Genomic DNA, 12,957 nt, shown 5'->3' with positions numbered 1-12,957 from the left:
CTGACCCAGAGTGCAGTATGTCTGTTTTGGGGAATGGCCTGGGAAATGACAGCAGACAAGGGCCTCCAGCTTCCCTCTCCGCTCCTCAGGAGGTCATCTTGATCCTCTTCCCCTCTTGGAGGAAGGTTAGAGAACGGTAAAAATCTGTGAGTAAATGACACCTCCCAACCCAGTGTCCTAATCTCCAGCTATCCCCTCAAAGCCATCAGCTTCGGGTAGGAGACCTCGATGGGAACAACAGGTGCGATCTGAGCAGCTTCATCCCCACTTTCCCAGCCTGTACCTGTCTTCACATTCTGCCTCCATGGAGTACTTGCACCAGTCCATCCCACTATAGACGTGTGCCCCCCTCTGCAGCACAGGTTTTCATTCTCTCCTCCTCCATCTTTTTCCAGTAAGATCCTCTTTTCCTAAGGACCCTCATTTCGAGCGCTGGCTCAGTTGTTCCTCCCTTTCAAATCCCGATGTGGAGTCCTGCGCCTTCCCACACTTGGTCCCTACCCGTTCCAGGCTTACAGCAGAGGCCTTCCATCCTTAAAAACAGTAACCTGGAATAAGACGAGCATTCCACCCGGCAACCCAGAAGACATGGCCATGCAGTGAAATGACGTTTCCCAATACTCTTGCTAAGTGGAAATCGCAATCTTTCTACCCCATCGTTCCAGTTTATGTTGATGTTTATGGCAAATCGGCTACCGGGACGAATGAGTCTTGGCCCACATTAGAAAACTGTTCTTTGGGGCTGGTGCTTCCGTCCCTCCGGGCCGGCACAGCTTCAAGGCTGGTTTTGAGTGAGCACCACCTGAGGGCAGTCCCAAATTTCCAGCCTCCTCCTCCGAACAGGTGCGGCCCCCGCTCCAGAGGTCCCCCTTGGAGCGGGAGCTGAGCGGTGGTGGGCCTGGGGGCCTCGGGACCCCCGCGGCTGCGCTGGGAGCCAGCCTCCGGAGGAGCCTGGGTGGCCGCGGGGGGCTCCTGCGGCGTGGGGCGGGGCCGCCACGCCATGGCCGGATGCGAGGCATGCTGGGAACCGCACTTCCTCCTTGGGGGCCTCCAGAAAACCACAGGCCGCCCGGCCAGGCCGCCCGGAGCCGGCAGGATGGCGGAGGGCAAGGCGGGAGGCGCCGCCGGCTTGTTCGCCAAGCAGGTGCAGAAGAAGTTCAGCAGGGCCCAGGAGAAGGTAGGTGGCCAGGCCCCCCCACCCGCTGGTCCCGCCAGCCGGACGCGGTGAGAGGGGCGTACAGGGTCCCCGGGGGGCCTGGGCCGAACCGATGGGTCCCCAGCTTCCCCTGCAGACGGGAGTGGGACTGTGTTTCCCTTAAAATAAAACGATTTGAGAGAACGGAGGAAATCACCCGATCTCGGAAGACGCCAAGGAGATAACAGTCTCCCTCAGGAACCCTAAACAAGGCTCGGGCCCACCCAGGACAGGTGGGAGAAAGGAACCAACGTTGGCAGTTTTTGTCGTAGCAGTCCAGCGACGATGGTATTTTACAGATGATGAAATTGAAGGTTCGAAAGGGAGAATCTCCCCAAAGTCATAAGGCAGCCGTGACCGGCTGTGCTACCAGCGAGGACCACCCAGTCCACAAGGACTAGAGTTATTCTGCAGGGTTCTCTCTGTACCCACCCCTGCCTGGCCTCCACCCGTTGTAGAAGCTGTTGTAAGGGGTAGCCCGTATCTGCCTTCTGTGCCGTCTCTTTGGTGTTGGAAAGTACCCGGCCTGGGGTGATGAAGGAGCATCTCTTTCTAGATTGTGTCCTCCATTTAGCTCTGGGTGGCCCTACTCCAGCACTAGCATGTAGGTAAGCTGTCCCCCTGTAACTCCTCTCTACACATTTTAATGACATTCTTGTTTCTGCCTGTCCAGAGTCTGCCCTTCCCTTGTAGCCTGAAGCTGTCAGCTCTCCACCTATCAACCCCTGGTAGATGAATGTCCTTTTTCTGTCTTTGAGGAAGCCAGGGTCATGTGAAAGAGTGGAGGAAAAGGAAAGATTTTGTGTGGCCAGACTTACTCTGACTTCACCTTGATCGTGGTTTCAGCGTCTTGAAAAGCTGTCTAGCTAAAATCCGATCGCGATCAGAGCCTGTGGGCAGATCTAGTTAGAAACCATGTGGAGGAACAGGAGGGACCAGCTACGCTATTATTTGGAAAAACAAAGAAAATCCAGAAGACCAAAAACTCATGGATAGTAGTTACTTTAAAAATACACAGCAGTTGGTTTTACCTCCCTCTTTCACCTCCTGTCCTCATCCAGCCGATCATCAACACTGTGCCCCTGGCTTGGGATTTCTCTCCTTTTCAAAGCATGGACTCGAAAGCCTTAGATAAATAATGTCCCTGCTCTGGGCTTCAGGTTCTGCATCTGTAAAAATGAGAAGGTCGATGTTAAGTGATTTGGAAATTAGACATGGTAAGGATATACCAAAGAGAGAAGGGGCGAGGGTGCCTCGAACCTCAGAGGCAAATACTTTCCAAAGGGAGAACCAGCCACCCAGGTACACCCTGTTCTTCCTGGTCTGAACCCGGAGAAAGCAGAGAGCCCCCTCACATCTGTCTGCCTTAGGGAACTTGCAGGTTAAGGCAGAAAACAGGAAGATGCCCTGAACGCAGACTTAAACACTAAGGCAGGCAGACCCTGAACTTGGAGCAGTACCTCTGGCCCCCTGGAGGTCGTTGATGCACTTAGATAGAATGGGAATGGCCTGGAATGTGGGAAGGAGCTCAACTCAGCCTGCTGGAGTCCTTGAGTCCTGAGAGGTTTTTGAAGGCAAGACAGAGAAAGTTACCATCAAAAGAAAGGACTCCCTGGTACACTTTACAGTTGTTGTATTTTTCTTTATAAGCAGTTGGCTGTAATATTCTGAGTAATATGTAGTAACTCAGGTGTCACATAGTCAAATGGGTCAAAAATATTAAGCGCCTATGATTGACAAGGCACAGGAAATTAAGAAAGACACCATCTCTCTCTATGAGGCCAGCACTCTCATGATATGGTCTCACTTCGTCTTTGCAACACTTTGAGCATGTTATTAACAGCCCAATTTTAGAAATGAAGAAATAAGACTTCAAAGCAATTGGCAAATGGCAGAACTATCACTGAAGGCCAGGTGTCCCGCCTTTGGATCCCAACCCCAGACCGCTGTCTTTACAAGGCTCCAGATAAACCATCCTGACATCTGTGCCTGCCCACTTCCTGCTGCTCTCTCAGGAGCAAAAGGAGGAGGAGAAACCCCTTTTGCTCAGGCCTCCTCTGGAGAGCCAGGAGTGAAGGTCCAGGGAGTGTCACACACAGTGGAGATGAAGCATTCTTTTTGTTTTATTTTCCAGTTTCCACCCAGACTCAACATGAGACTGAATTGTGTTTTTACAGCAAGATCCTTCTTCACATTTCAAATGAATGCTTTCACCATCTGTTTGTGATTTCTCTGTGGCAAATCTCTCTGTTCTCCCCTGAGAAGGGGCATTATTTACCACTTCTTTGTCGGTCTTTTCCTCTACTGACTTTATTCAACTTGTCTTTCAGAGGGTTCTGTCAACAATACTTAGAGAAAAATTCCTTTGTCCAGGATCCTGGGCTGGACCCAGGAAGGAATTTAGAGATGAGTAAGAGGTACTCTCACCTGCCAGACGCTTCTAGTCTAGTTAAAAAAAAAAAAAGGTGAAATGAGTCACCTGAGAAGTCTGCACTCTGTGGGAATTCAGAGGAGAGAAAGACTGAGGAGAATCTCGAGGGAGGTTTTATAGTAGAGGCAGAATTTGAGATGGGAATTATGGCTGATTAGTAGTTCCTCGGGCAACTGGTAGGGGAGCATTCGAGCCGAGGAATGCCAGCATGAGCAAGGCCTGGAGTGTGGAAATCCTTTGAGGCCGAATAGTGAGAAATGCAGCTCAGCTGGAACACTGGGAGCAGTGGCAGAAAAAGCTGGAAAGTATATTAAGACCATATTCAGGAAGAGCTTACTTTAGCATATATCCTGAAAATGAGGATTTCTCACATAAACTACAGTACGGTTGTCCCGCCTAAGGAAAAAATTTTAACAAAATCCCGTAATATCTTACCGGGGTCCTGTTCAAATTTCTCCAGTGGAGAGAGTAAACTAAAATACAATAAATGAGGGGCGCCTGGGTGGCTTAGTGGGTTAAAGCCTCTGCCTTTGGCTCAGGTCATGATCCCAGGGTCCTGGGATCCAGCCCCGCATCAGGCTCTCTGCTTGGCCGGGAGCCTGCTTCCCTTCCTCTCTCTCTGCCTGTCTCTCTGCCTACTTGTGATCTCTATCTGTCAAATAAATAAATCTTAAAAAAAAAATATATATATATATACAATAAATGATTATGGGGGGAGGGTCCTGGTAAAAAACCGTAGCCACCAAACATATCTACAATGATTTTTTTTTTAAGATTTTATTTATTTATTTGACAGACAGAGATCACAAGTAGGCAGAGAGGCAGGCAGAGAGAGAGAGAGGGGAAGGAGGCTCCCCGCTTAGCAGAGAGCCCGATGCGGGGCTCGATCCCAGGACCCTGAGACCATGACCTGAGCTGAAGGCAGAGGCTTAACCCACTGAGCCACCCGGGCGCCCCAATGATTTCTTTTTTTAACCTTTGTCCTCATACCCCAATGTACATAAACGTTAAAATAGGTCAATGAACCCTGGAGTGTTCTCGACCTTTTTCACCAAGTGTTCACATTTTGCCACATCCACTTTGTCTCCTGTTCCTGTTCTTTCTCTCTGAATGTCTCCTGTTCTGCCGGGGGCCAAATTCTTAATGTAGAACTTTAGGGACCAGCATTGGGTGGGCTTTCATCAGGCAAGTGACCCAAAGGTAAAATCTATTCATTCTTTCAGATGTTTGCTGAGCACATACCTTCTCTTCTGTCAGGGAACTCTGGATAAGGAGGAATGTCTGCAGCATAGGTCATGTGTCCTGATACACAGCCCTGTTGCCAATGGCAACAAGTGACTTAGGGCCCAGGGCATTGGGTGATGCTTTCAGGGTGATATCACGCTCCTTTTTTCAGTTTCGGAATTAAAGGCAGGAGTGTTCAGCACACACACTCACAGCCCTTCGAAGCCTTTTGCCTTGAACCCTGTGGGGGCTGGAGAGATCAGGTGTGCCCCATTAACTAAAGACTGAGCTGACCATCCTTTCCGCCCCTTCCACCTAAAAAAAAAACGAACCATGCCCCCCCCCCCCCCCCCCCCCCCCCCCCCGCAAAGGAAGGGAGGAGTAGCAGGAAGGAAGTGAGAGAGGCGCTTACTGCTTAAACAAGGTGGTTTTGCAACTTTCTGGTAGAGGATGGTGTTTGTTGGTGGGGGAGGGAGGGTTGGGTCGGGGATGCCGGTGGACTCTGCAGACCCAGGGCCAGGTGTTCGGTGAGGTGAAGTTAGACAGAGACGGACCTATGGCTGAACTGAAGGAAATAGACAGGTGCTCCTAGGGAAGGGAGTGGAACTGGATGAACGGTGGGTTTAGTGGGTTTGTATTGAGTGCTCCCTGCAGGGTAGCACTGGGAAAGCATGTCACTTAATCCTCCCAACAACTCCAGGAGATGCAGTCATCTTAGTGGGGAAAGGGGAGTTCTCTGACTGGAGGCTCAAGAGACGCATAGTTTTATTTGCCCAAAAGCTTACAGCAGTAAGTGGAAAGGCCAAGGCAAGGCATATTCTGTTTGAGCTCTTGATCGTAACCACCCCAGAGAGAGCTCCAGAAGTGAGAGATGCCAACCCCAGGATGAAGAATGGAGACATTCTGGGTCCGGGGCTCTACATAGGGCCTCCCTCACTCCCAGGACCTGGGCACTTTTGCCTGTGATTCAGAGCCCTTCGCAGTGAGAAGCCAGTCTCCCTTTCTAGCTCCCTTACCCACCACCCCCCATAACACTCTAAACCAGCCACACGGAGCCATCTCAAAAAGCTGTGTGAAAATGGGTACTTCTCTGACTTAGTCTCTTTCCATTCTCCCGCTTTATACTCTATTCCAGTCTAGCAAGATCTTTGTGGTTTTTTTTAAGGCCTTATTTATTTGAGAGAGGAGAGCACGAGCAAGGGGACGGGCAGAGGGAGAGGGAGAAAGAGACTCCCTGCTGAGCAGGGATTCCCCCCCCCCCCCAAGGCAGGGCTTAATTTCAGGACCCTGGGATCATGACGTGAGCCAAAGGCAGACACTTAACCAACTGAGGTACCCAGGTGCCCTGTAGTTTAGCAAAATCTTAATTCAAGGCCCAGCCTGTTGATCTTCTCCTGTATCAGTCCCAATCTCCTTCCTCTTGGAAGTATTAAGTATCTCTTTATTGGATACTGAGAAATCTAGGTGAATAAGGCAAGTACCCAATTCTCAAGGAGCGCACCGTTTAGAAGGACACACAGCTAGATAAATACAAATAATAAAACAATAATAGAAGTGTATGCAAGGTGGAGAGGTTGTAAGCACTTAGGAGGGAGTAATTAACAGGGTGAAGTAGATGTGGTTAAGCGTCATAAAAGGATGTGGAATATGAATTAGGGTTTTTAAAGATTATTTATTTATTTATTTGACGGAGAGAGAGATCACAAGCAGGCAGAGAGAAGGAAGCAGGCTCCCTGCGGAGCAGAGAGCCAGACGCGGGGCTCGATCCCAGGACCCTGAGATCATGACCCGAGCTGAAGGCAGCGGCTCAATCCACTGAGCCACCCAGGCGCCCCTGAATTAGGGTTTTTACATCCTTTTTTGTTTGTTTGAGTCCTCTCTACAGCCAATCTGGGGCTCAAACTCACCACCCTGAGATCAAGAGTCGCCTGCTCTTCTGACTGAGCCAGCCAGGTGCCCCTAAATGGGTTTTGGTTTTTTTTGTTTTTTAATAGTTGCCTGTGAGACAAGGAGGGGAAGAACATTCTAGAAAGAGGGCACAGCATCTACAACAAGCAACAGTATGGCTTATTTGGGAAACTAAAAAAGTGTTAGGGAGGGGACCTGCAGGAAGGAGGACTAGTGTGAGGTGAGGCTTACGGAGGAGTCAAGTCATTGAGACCTGTCTGCGTGCTGGAGTTTGAACTACAACTGATAGATATGTATGGGCATTTCATACAAATCCGTGGAGCAGACGAGTGGAGAATCGTGAGCAGGCATTAAGCAGCAGCATGAGAGGCCTGTTGGCAGACGAGAAACAGCGAGAGCGGAGAACAAAGCGATGACAGACTTGAAGGCATGGGATGGTTTTCAGAGATGGACACAGTGCGGATTCGATGAAGGAAGTGAGAGGGAAGTAGTTGAGGGCAACCCCCAAGTTCTTCCTTGGACTTGGGTGGGGGGTGTTAGTGGTGCCTCCTTCCAAACTGGGGGCTCCAGTAATGGAGCCTGGGCTTGCTTTTTTGTTTATAGGTGTGCTCCCTCTGGGAGAACAGGCGCTGTATCTTTTTCATTTCCCTGTCCTTTGCTTTAGCACCGAGACTAGGGCGGTGGTTGGCTCTCAGGTTCGCAGGGGAGAGGAGATAGACACGGAGAGCCTTCATTTTGAGCTGAGTTTCAAGTGCCTTTTATCAGTGTTCCTCGTAGTTTTCCACAAGGGCCCTCCCAAGAAGAGAGTCTCCTTCCTACCTGCCTCTCTCACCTCATCTATCTAGAGGAATCTGTGGCTGTGGCTGGAAGAGGGTCTTGCAGGCGAAAAGTCTTCAAGGCTTCTGTTTTACCTTTAAAATTAAGCAATGCATGGGGCATCTGGGTGGTTCACCGGGTTAAGCCTCTGCCTTCGGCTCAGGTCATGATCTCAGGGTTTGGGGATCGAACCCTGCATTGGGCTCTCTGCTCAGTGGGGAGCCTGCTTCTCTCTCTCTCTCTCTCTCTCTCTCTCTCTCTCTCTGCCTGTCTCTCTGCCTACTTGTGATCTTTCTGTCAAATAAAATGTTTTTTAAAAAATTAAGCAATGCACATTTTACATTCTTCTTATTGATCCTTATTTTAATGTAATTACCCCCCCAAAAACCCCACTCTAAATAACAAGTCATTCCTGGCATATATGCTCTATTTATTCCAGGCTTTATATATACCCCCAGCACACTACTGTGTATCCCCAGGTGTACCCCAATTTGAGAAGAACCACAAAATGTGATTTTTTTTCACAATGTGCTATATTTTTTATTCCATTGGGCTGATAGGAATACAGCCCTTTAACTGCATCTGAAACTCTGAGAAGCCAGAGTCCCATGAGGCCAGCGGATGAGAAAGACTTGACTCTAACCTTATGGACCTTTCCAACTCACATTCCCAGGTACTGCAGAAGTTGGGGAAAACTGTGGAAACCAAAGATGAACGGTTTGAACAAAGTGCCAACAACTTCTACCATCAACAGGTAATCTGGGGCGGGCGGTGGGGCGGGGTGGGGGAGGGGGAAGGGAGGCTTGGAGGAGGCAAGGAGACAGGAGGGCTGAATGGCAGAAGAAACAGCAGGTTCTGCAAATCAGCAGGCGCCCCTACTAAGCCATCCTCCCACCTCATCCCCCTGCCCACGGGTAAAGGCTACAGGGTGACCTGCTGCTTACCACTTTCCCTGGCAACCAGAGAAACTTCCCTTTCCTGTTCCTGCTGACCTGGGTTTTGGGGGAGAGACAAGTGCTCTTATTTTCTCTTAATGGTCCCCCTGGCTACAGTGGGATCCCCAGGTCCTTAGACAAAGTTGCAGTGAACCCCTGCCCCCTCTGTTTTTGGCTTACCACTTCCCCAGGGTGCCTGTTTCCCACCCTCCGGCTCTTCTCATCATGGTAGCACCCTCTTTTCCTTGTTGCCTCTTTGTCTACTCCCTCTGCCTCACCTGAGCCCTCATTTCTAAAGAATCCCTCCGTCTTTCACCTGTCATTCTCCGCAACACACCTCGTATTCTCCCTGTGCCTTCTGTCTTCGCCGGATACTACGGGTCATTTTATGTAGAAATTTCCATTCAGAAGTGGATGACAGGTTTGGCCTCCCAGGGGATATTTCACTTCCGGTCTCCACCTGCCAGGCATTGTGCTTGGTGCTTTACACACGTGATCTCATTTAACCATCACCTCAGTCCTGGAGGTTGCGGTCCCCTCTTTATCATAGAAGAGGGTCATTCACTTACATGACTATGCAGTTGTCATGCCGTTCAACCGTTTCACTCCGGGTTAGGTCCCAGCTCATGGGTTAGGGACACAGTTGCCCACTAGACTGCTTCTCCTCAGACACCAGTCACATGTGCCTGAGCTCCCATGCCCCCCTGCACTCCTGACCAGCGCTACAAATTTGGGGGTTTCTACGGGCCACTTAGCTTCCACAATCCATGAGGCCAACTGACAGAACTCAGGAAAGCGCTCTAGGTACAATCACTGCGTTATTACAAACGATACACATCAGGACCAGCCAAGTGAAGAGACACATAAGGTGAGGCCCGGGAGAGCTCCAAACGAGAAGCTTCTGCATCCTCAAGACATGTCACCTTCCGGGCATGCTGCTAGAGGAACCAGGGAAGCTCACCAAAGCGTCAGTTGTCTAGAGCTTTTTTTTTTTTTTTTAATTTTCAGTGTAACAGTACTCATTGTTTTTGCACCACACCCAGTGCTCCATGCAATAAGTACCCTCTCTATTACCCTCCACCTGGTTCCCCAACCTCCCACCTCCCACCCCTTCAAAACCCTCAGGTTGTTTTTCAGAGTCCATAGCCTCTCATGGTTCATCTCCTCTTCCAATTTCCCACAACTCCCTTCTCCTCTCCATCTCCCCATGTCCTCCATGTTCTTTGTTATTGGAGCTTTTTTTATTGTGATTTCGTTACCTAGTGAATCCCTGGCCACATGATTGAATTTAATCTCTAGCTCCCATTCTCTCTCCTCTGCTGGAGGTCAAGCTGATATCACCTGTCTCGAAGTCCCAGCCCTCTAATCACATGGTTCATCTTTCCAGCCTGACCAGTGGCTGGCCTGAGTCATTTGTTTAGCATAAACTGACTCTGATCTGAGAGGCCCACCATGAATAACAAACACATTCCTATCACTCAGGAAATTCCAAGGAGTTAGAAGTTACTTCCCAGGAACTGGGGACAAAGGCCAGCTAAATTCTTTTTTTTTTTTTTTTTTAATTTATTTGACAGAGAGAGTGAGAGGGAAGCAGGCTCCCTGCTGAGCAGAGAGCCCGATGCGGGACTCGATCCCAGGACCCTGAGATCATGACCCGAGCCGAAGGCAGCGGCTTAAACCACTGAGCCACCCAGGCGCCCCAATTCTTTATTGGACTGTATCAGTAAATTGAATTATATGGAAAATAATTACCTAAAATTATATTAAAAGGAGATTCACTATAATTCAGCAGTCAATTATATATTAGAATCACTTGGGAAACATATGTATAATTTAGAGATTTTATTTATTTATTTGAGAGAGAGAGAGCATGAGCTGGGGGAGAGGCAGACAGGGAGAGGCAGACTCCCTGCTGAGCAGGGAGCCCCATTTGGATGCAGGGCTCAATCCTTGGAGCCTGGGATCATGACCTGAGCCAAAGACAGATACTTAACCAACTGAGTCACCCAGGCGCCCTTTGGGAAGTATTTTTACATGGGAGATGTCTGATAGTAGGGCTTGGGAATCTGTACTTTTAAACTTGTTGTAATGGAAGATTTCAAATATATGCAAAGATAGGAAAACTTGTATGATTAATTCACGTATACATACCCATCTCTTAGCTTTAATAATCAATCAACTCATTTCTGTCTCCACCTATTTTCCCTCATCCTTGATTACTGTGAAGCAAATTCTATATATCCTATCGTTTTATCCAGAAAAATTTCATTATTGATCTCTAAAGATAAGGACTTTTTAAAAATATAACCACAAAGTCATTATCACACCTAAAAATATTTTCTCTGAGATATTTACTCCTTTCCAACAAACCAGAAAGGACAAGAAAAACATGAAATAAAAAATCCTGGTTTCGGGGCACCTGCATGGCTCAGTCATGATCCTGAGATGGAGCCAAAGCAGGCCCCTTCTCTGCCGGGAGCCTGCTTCTCCCTCTCTGTCTGGCCCTCCCCCCAATGTGTTCTCTCTCTCAAATAAATGAATAAAATCTTTAAAAAAAAAAAAAAAACTTATTTCACACCCTCCCATGCTACCACCACCATTGTTTTACATCCTTACAATCACCCGGCTATGAATGTGTATGATCTCTAAGTAAATCCACAATAAATAGATAGTTTACCAAAGTGAGACTATTCCATTGATACTGGTTTTATAACTTGCCATTTTCAGTTAACAATATAACATAATATCCTTTCTGATACCCCACTAAAATGTAAGACTAAGTGGTATCTTCAAAAAGTAGCACTAATTTTTTAAAAATTTTATTTACTTACTTGGTGGGGGGGGTGGAGCTGGCTCCCCACCGAGCAGAGAGCCCGGTACAGGGCTCGATCCCAGGACTCTGGGATCATGACCTGAGCTGAAGGCAGAGGCTTAACCCACTGAGCCACCCAGGTGCCCCAGTAGCACTAATTTCTTAATATAAAATATCCAGTTAATGTTCACGTTCTCATAATGTCTTTTTTTTTAGTTTGTTTAAATCAGCAGCTTATTGGCGTGTTTAAGTCTCTTAGGTTTAAAGTTAAATCTCTTCATCTGCGACTTTCTGATCCCTCCGTCTTTGCAGTTTGTTTATCGCTGACACTAGATTGTCCTCCCGCAGTTTCCTGCAGCCTCAACTTGATCGATTAGGTCCTCAGAGTACTGTTTAGCCTGCTCACTTGGTTCTGGTATTTTCTATAAATTCATACTTGGGTTTAGAGGCTTGATGGGATTCAGATTTTTGTTTTTGTTTGTTTGGGCCGCAAGAATACTTGGTATTTTTATAGGCCTGAGAGTTTTCCACCTGGAGGCACATGATGGCTACGCCTCTCCTTGTTTTGTGGGACATTAACAGCCTTGGTTGATTATTAACTAAGGAGGCTGTGTTTTATATTAACTTTCCAGGTAGTGACGATGTAGTAGTGAGTCTGAGAACAGCATTTGGCAACCAGTGCCTGAGTCAAACTAGGGGGGAAATAGGATCTGAGAAGGAGGTGGTTTAATCAAGGTAAAAGCCGAAGAGCTGCCGAGCTGGGATTCCAACTTAAACCCTTTGCTCTTCCCCCTGCACCTCACTAGGAGGCCTCCGTGGGCCTCTGCTCAGTGATTGCTCTGTTCTGCTTCTAATTGCAGCGTGAAAGGAACAGGAATTAGTAAGTCAACACCCACATCGAGAGCTTTCTGACTCTTGACTCATTCTGCACCTTGGTCTTTCCTCTTCCTCTTTGCCTTAAAGGATGGATCTGCCAATGGCAGGTGTGTGGGCAGAAAGGATAGGAGATGAAGGAAAGACTATCAAGAAGAAGAGAATAGGATGTTGACAGTCCCTTCAGAATTTCCTGGGCGAGCCCACCACCTGAACAACACTGGAAGGGGTGGGGGAGATGGATTTGAGAAATGAAATAGAGGTCGAATAGGAATAAGGGAAAGTTTTCTTCTGAGTGAAGGATTTTCCTCTAGTAACTGGTATTTGAGTGTGCATGGAAAGGTCACTTCACAAGCGTGTCATGGGGTCCTGCTACACGCCAGGGACTGGACTAGATTCTGGGACTCCAATGTGAATAAGATAAGATAACAACAGCCTGCCCTCAGGCTCTCACAGTTTAGGAAGAAAGACAAGAACAATACAGTCCAGTCTGAGACTGGACCTGGGGCGGCTAAGACAAACAGGAGGGAAAAAGACAAGGTCAAGGAGATTGAAAGTGAAGTATTCCAGAGGATGGACCTGTTAGTTGGTCATGTGCCCAGGGCTTTACCGCAATCAGCTTGTAGGTAAAGTTCTCATTAATAAGTAAATATCACTCCCAACCTTCCCAGCCTGATTTCAAGACCTTGCCATTTGCCTGAGTTCCTAACCAAATTTCCATAGGTAAGTTTTCCTTCAGGGCTCTGCTTGGCTGCTTCTTCAA

At 48.2% G+C, this 12,957-nt stretch overlaps 1 protein-coding gene across 3 annotated transcripts in view; it reads left to right on the top strand.

Annotated features, from left to right (window-relative positions):
- Positions 1 to 1,059: 1,059 nt before the first annotated feature.
- BIN2 (bridging integrator 2) overlaps positions 1,060 to 12,957 on the top strand; it is a 31,577-nt gene continuing 19,679 nt past the window's right edge. The window contains exons 1-2 of one of the 3 annotated variants that reach the window (XM_046010862.1): positions 1,060 to 1,177; positions 8,248 to 8,328. In XM_046010862.1, coding sequence (XP_045866818.1) covers positions 1,097 to 1,177; positions 8,248 to 8,328 — 162 coding nt within the window. In that variant the 5' untranslated portion in view covers positions 1,060 to 1,096. Of the gene's footprint in view, positions 1,178 to 8,247; positions 8,329 to 12,957 lie in introns of those variants that run through there. The other 2 variants (XM_046010864.1, XM_046010865.1) reach the window with 2 other exon arrangements.

The sequence above is a fragment of the Meles meles genome, chromosome 7 (assembly GCF_922984935.1).
Source record: "Meles meles chromosome 7, mMelMel3.1 paternal haplotype, whole genome shotgun sequence".
NCBI lineage: Eukaryota > Metazoa > Chordata > Mammalia > Carnivora > Mustelidae > Meles > Meles meles.
The sequence above is the reverse complement of the archived record's forward strand: the minus strand, read 5'-3'. Positions and strand labels throughout refer to the sequence as shown.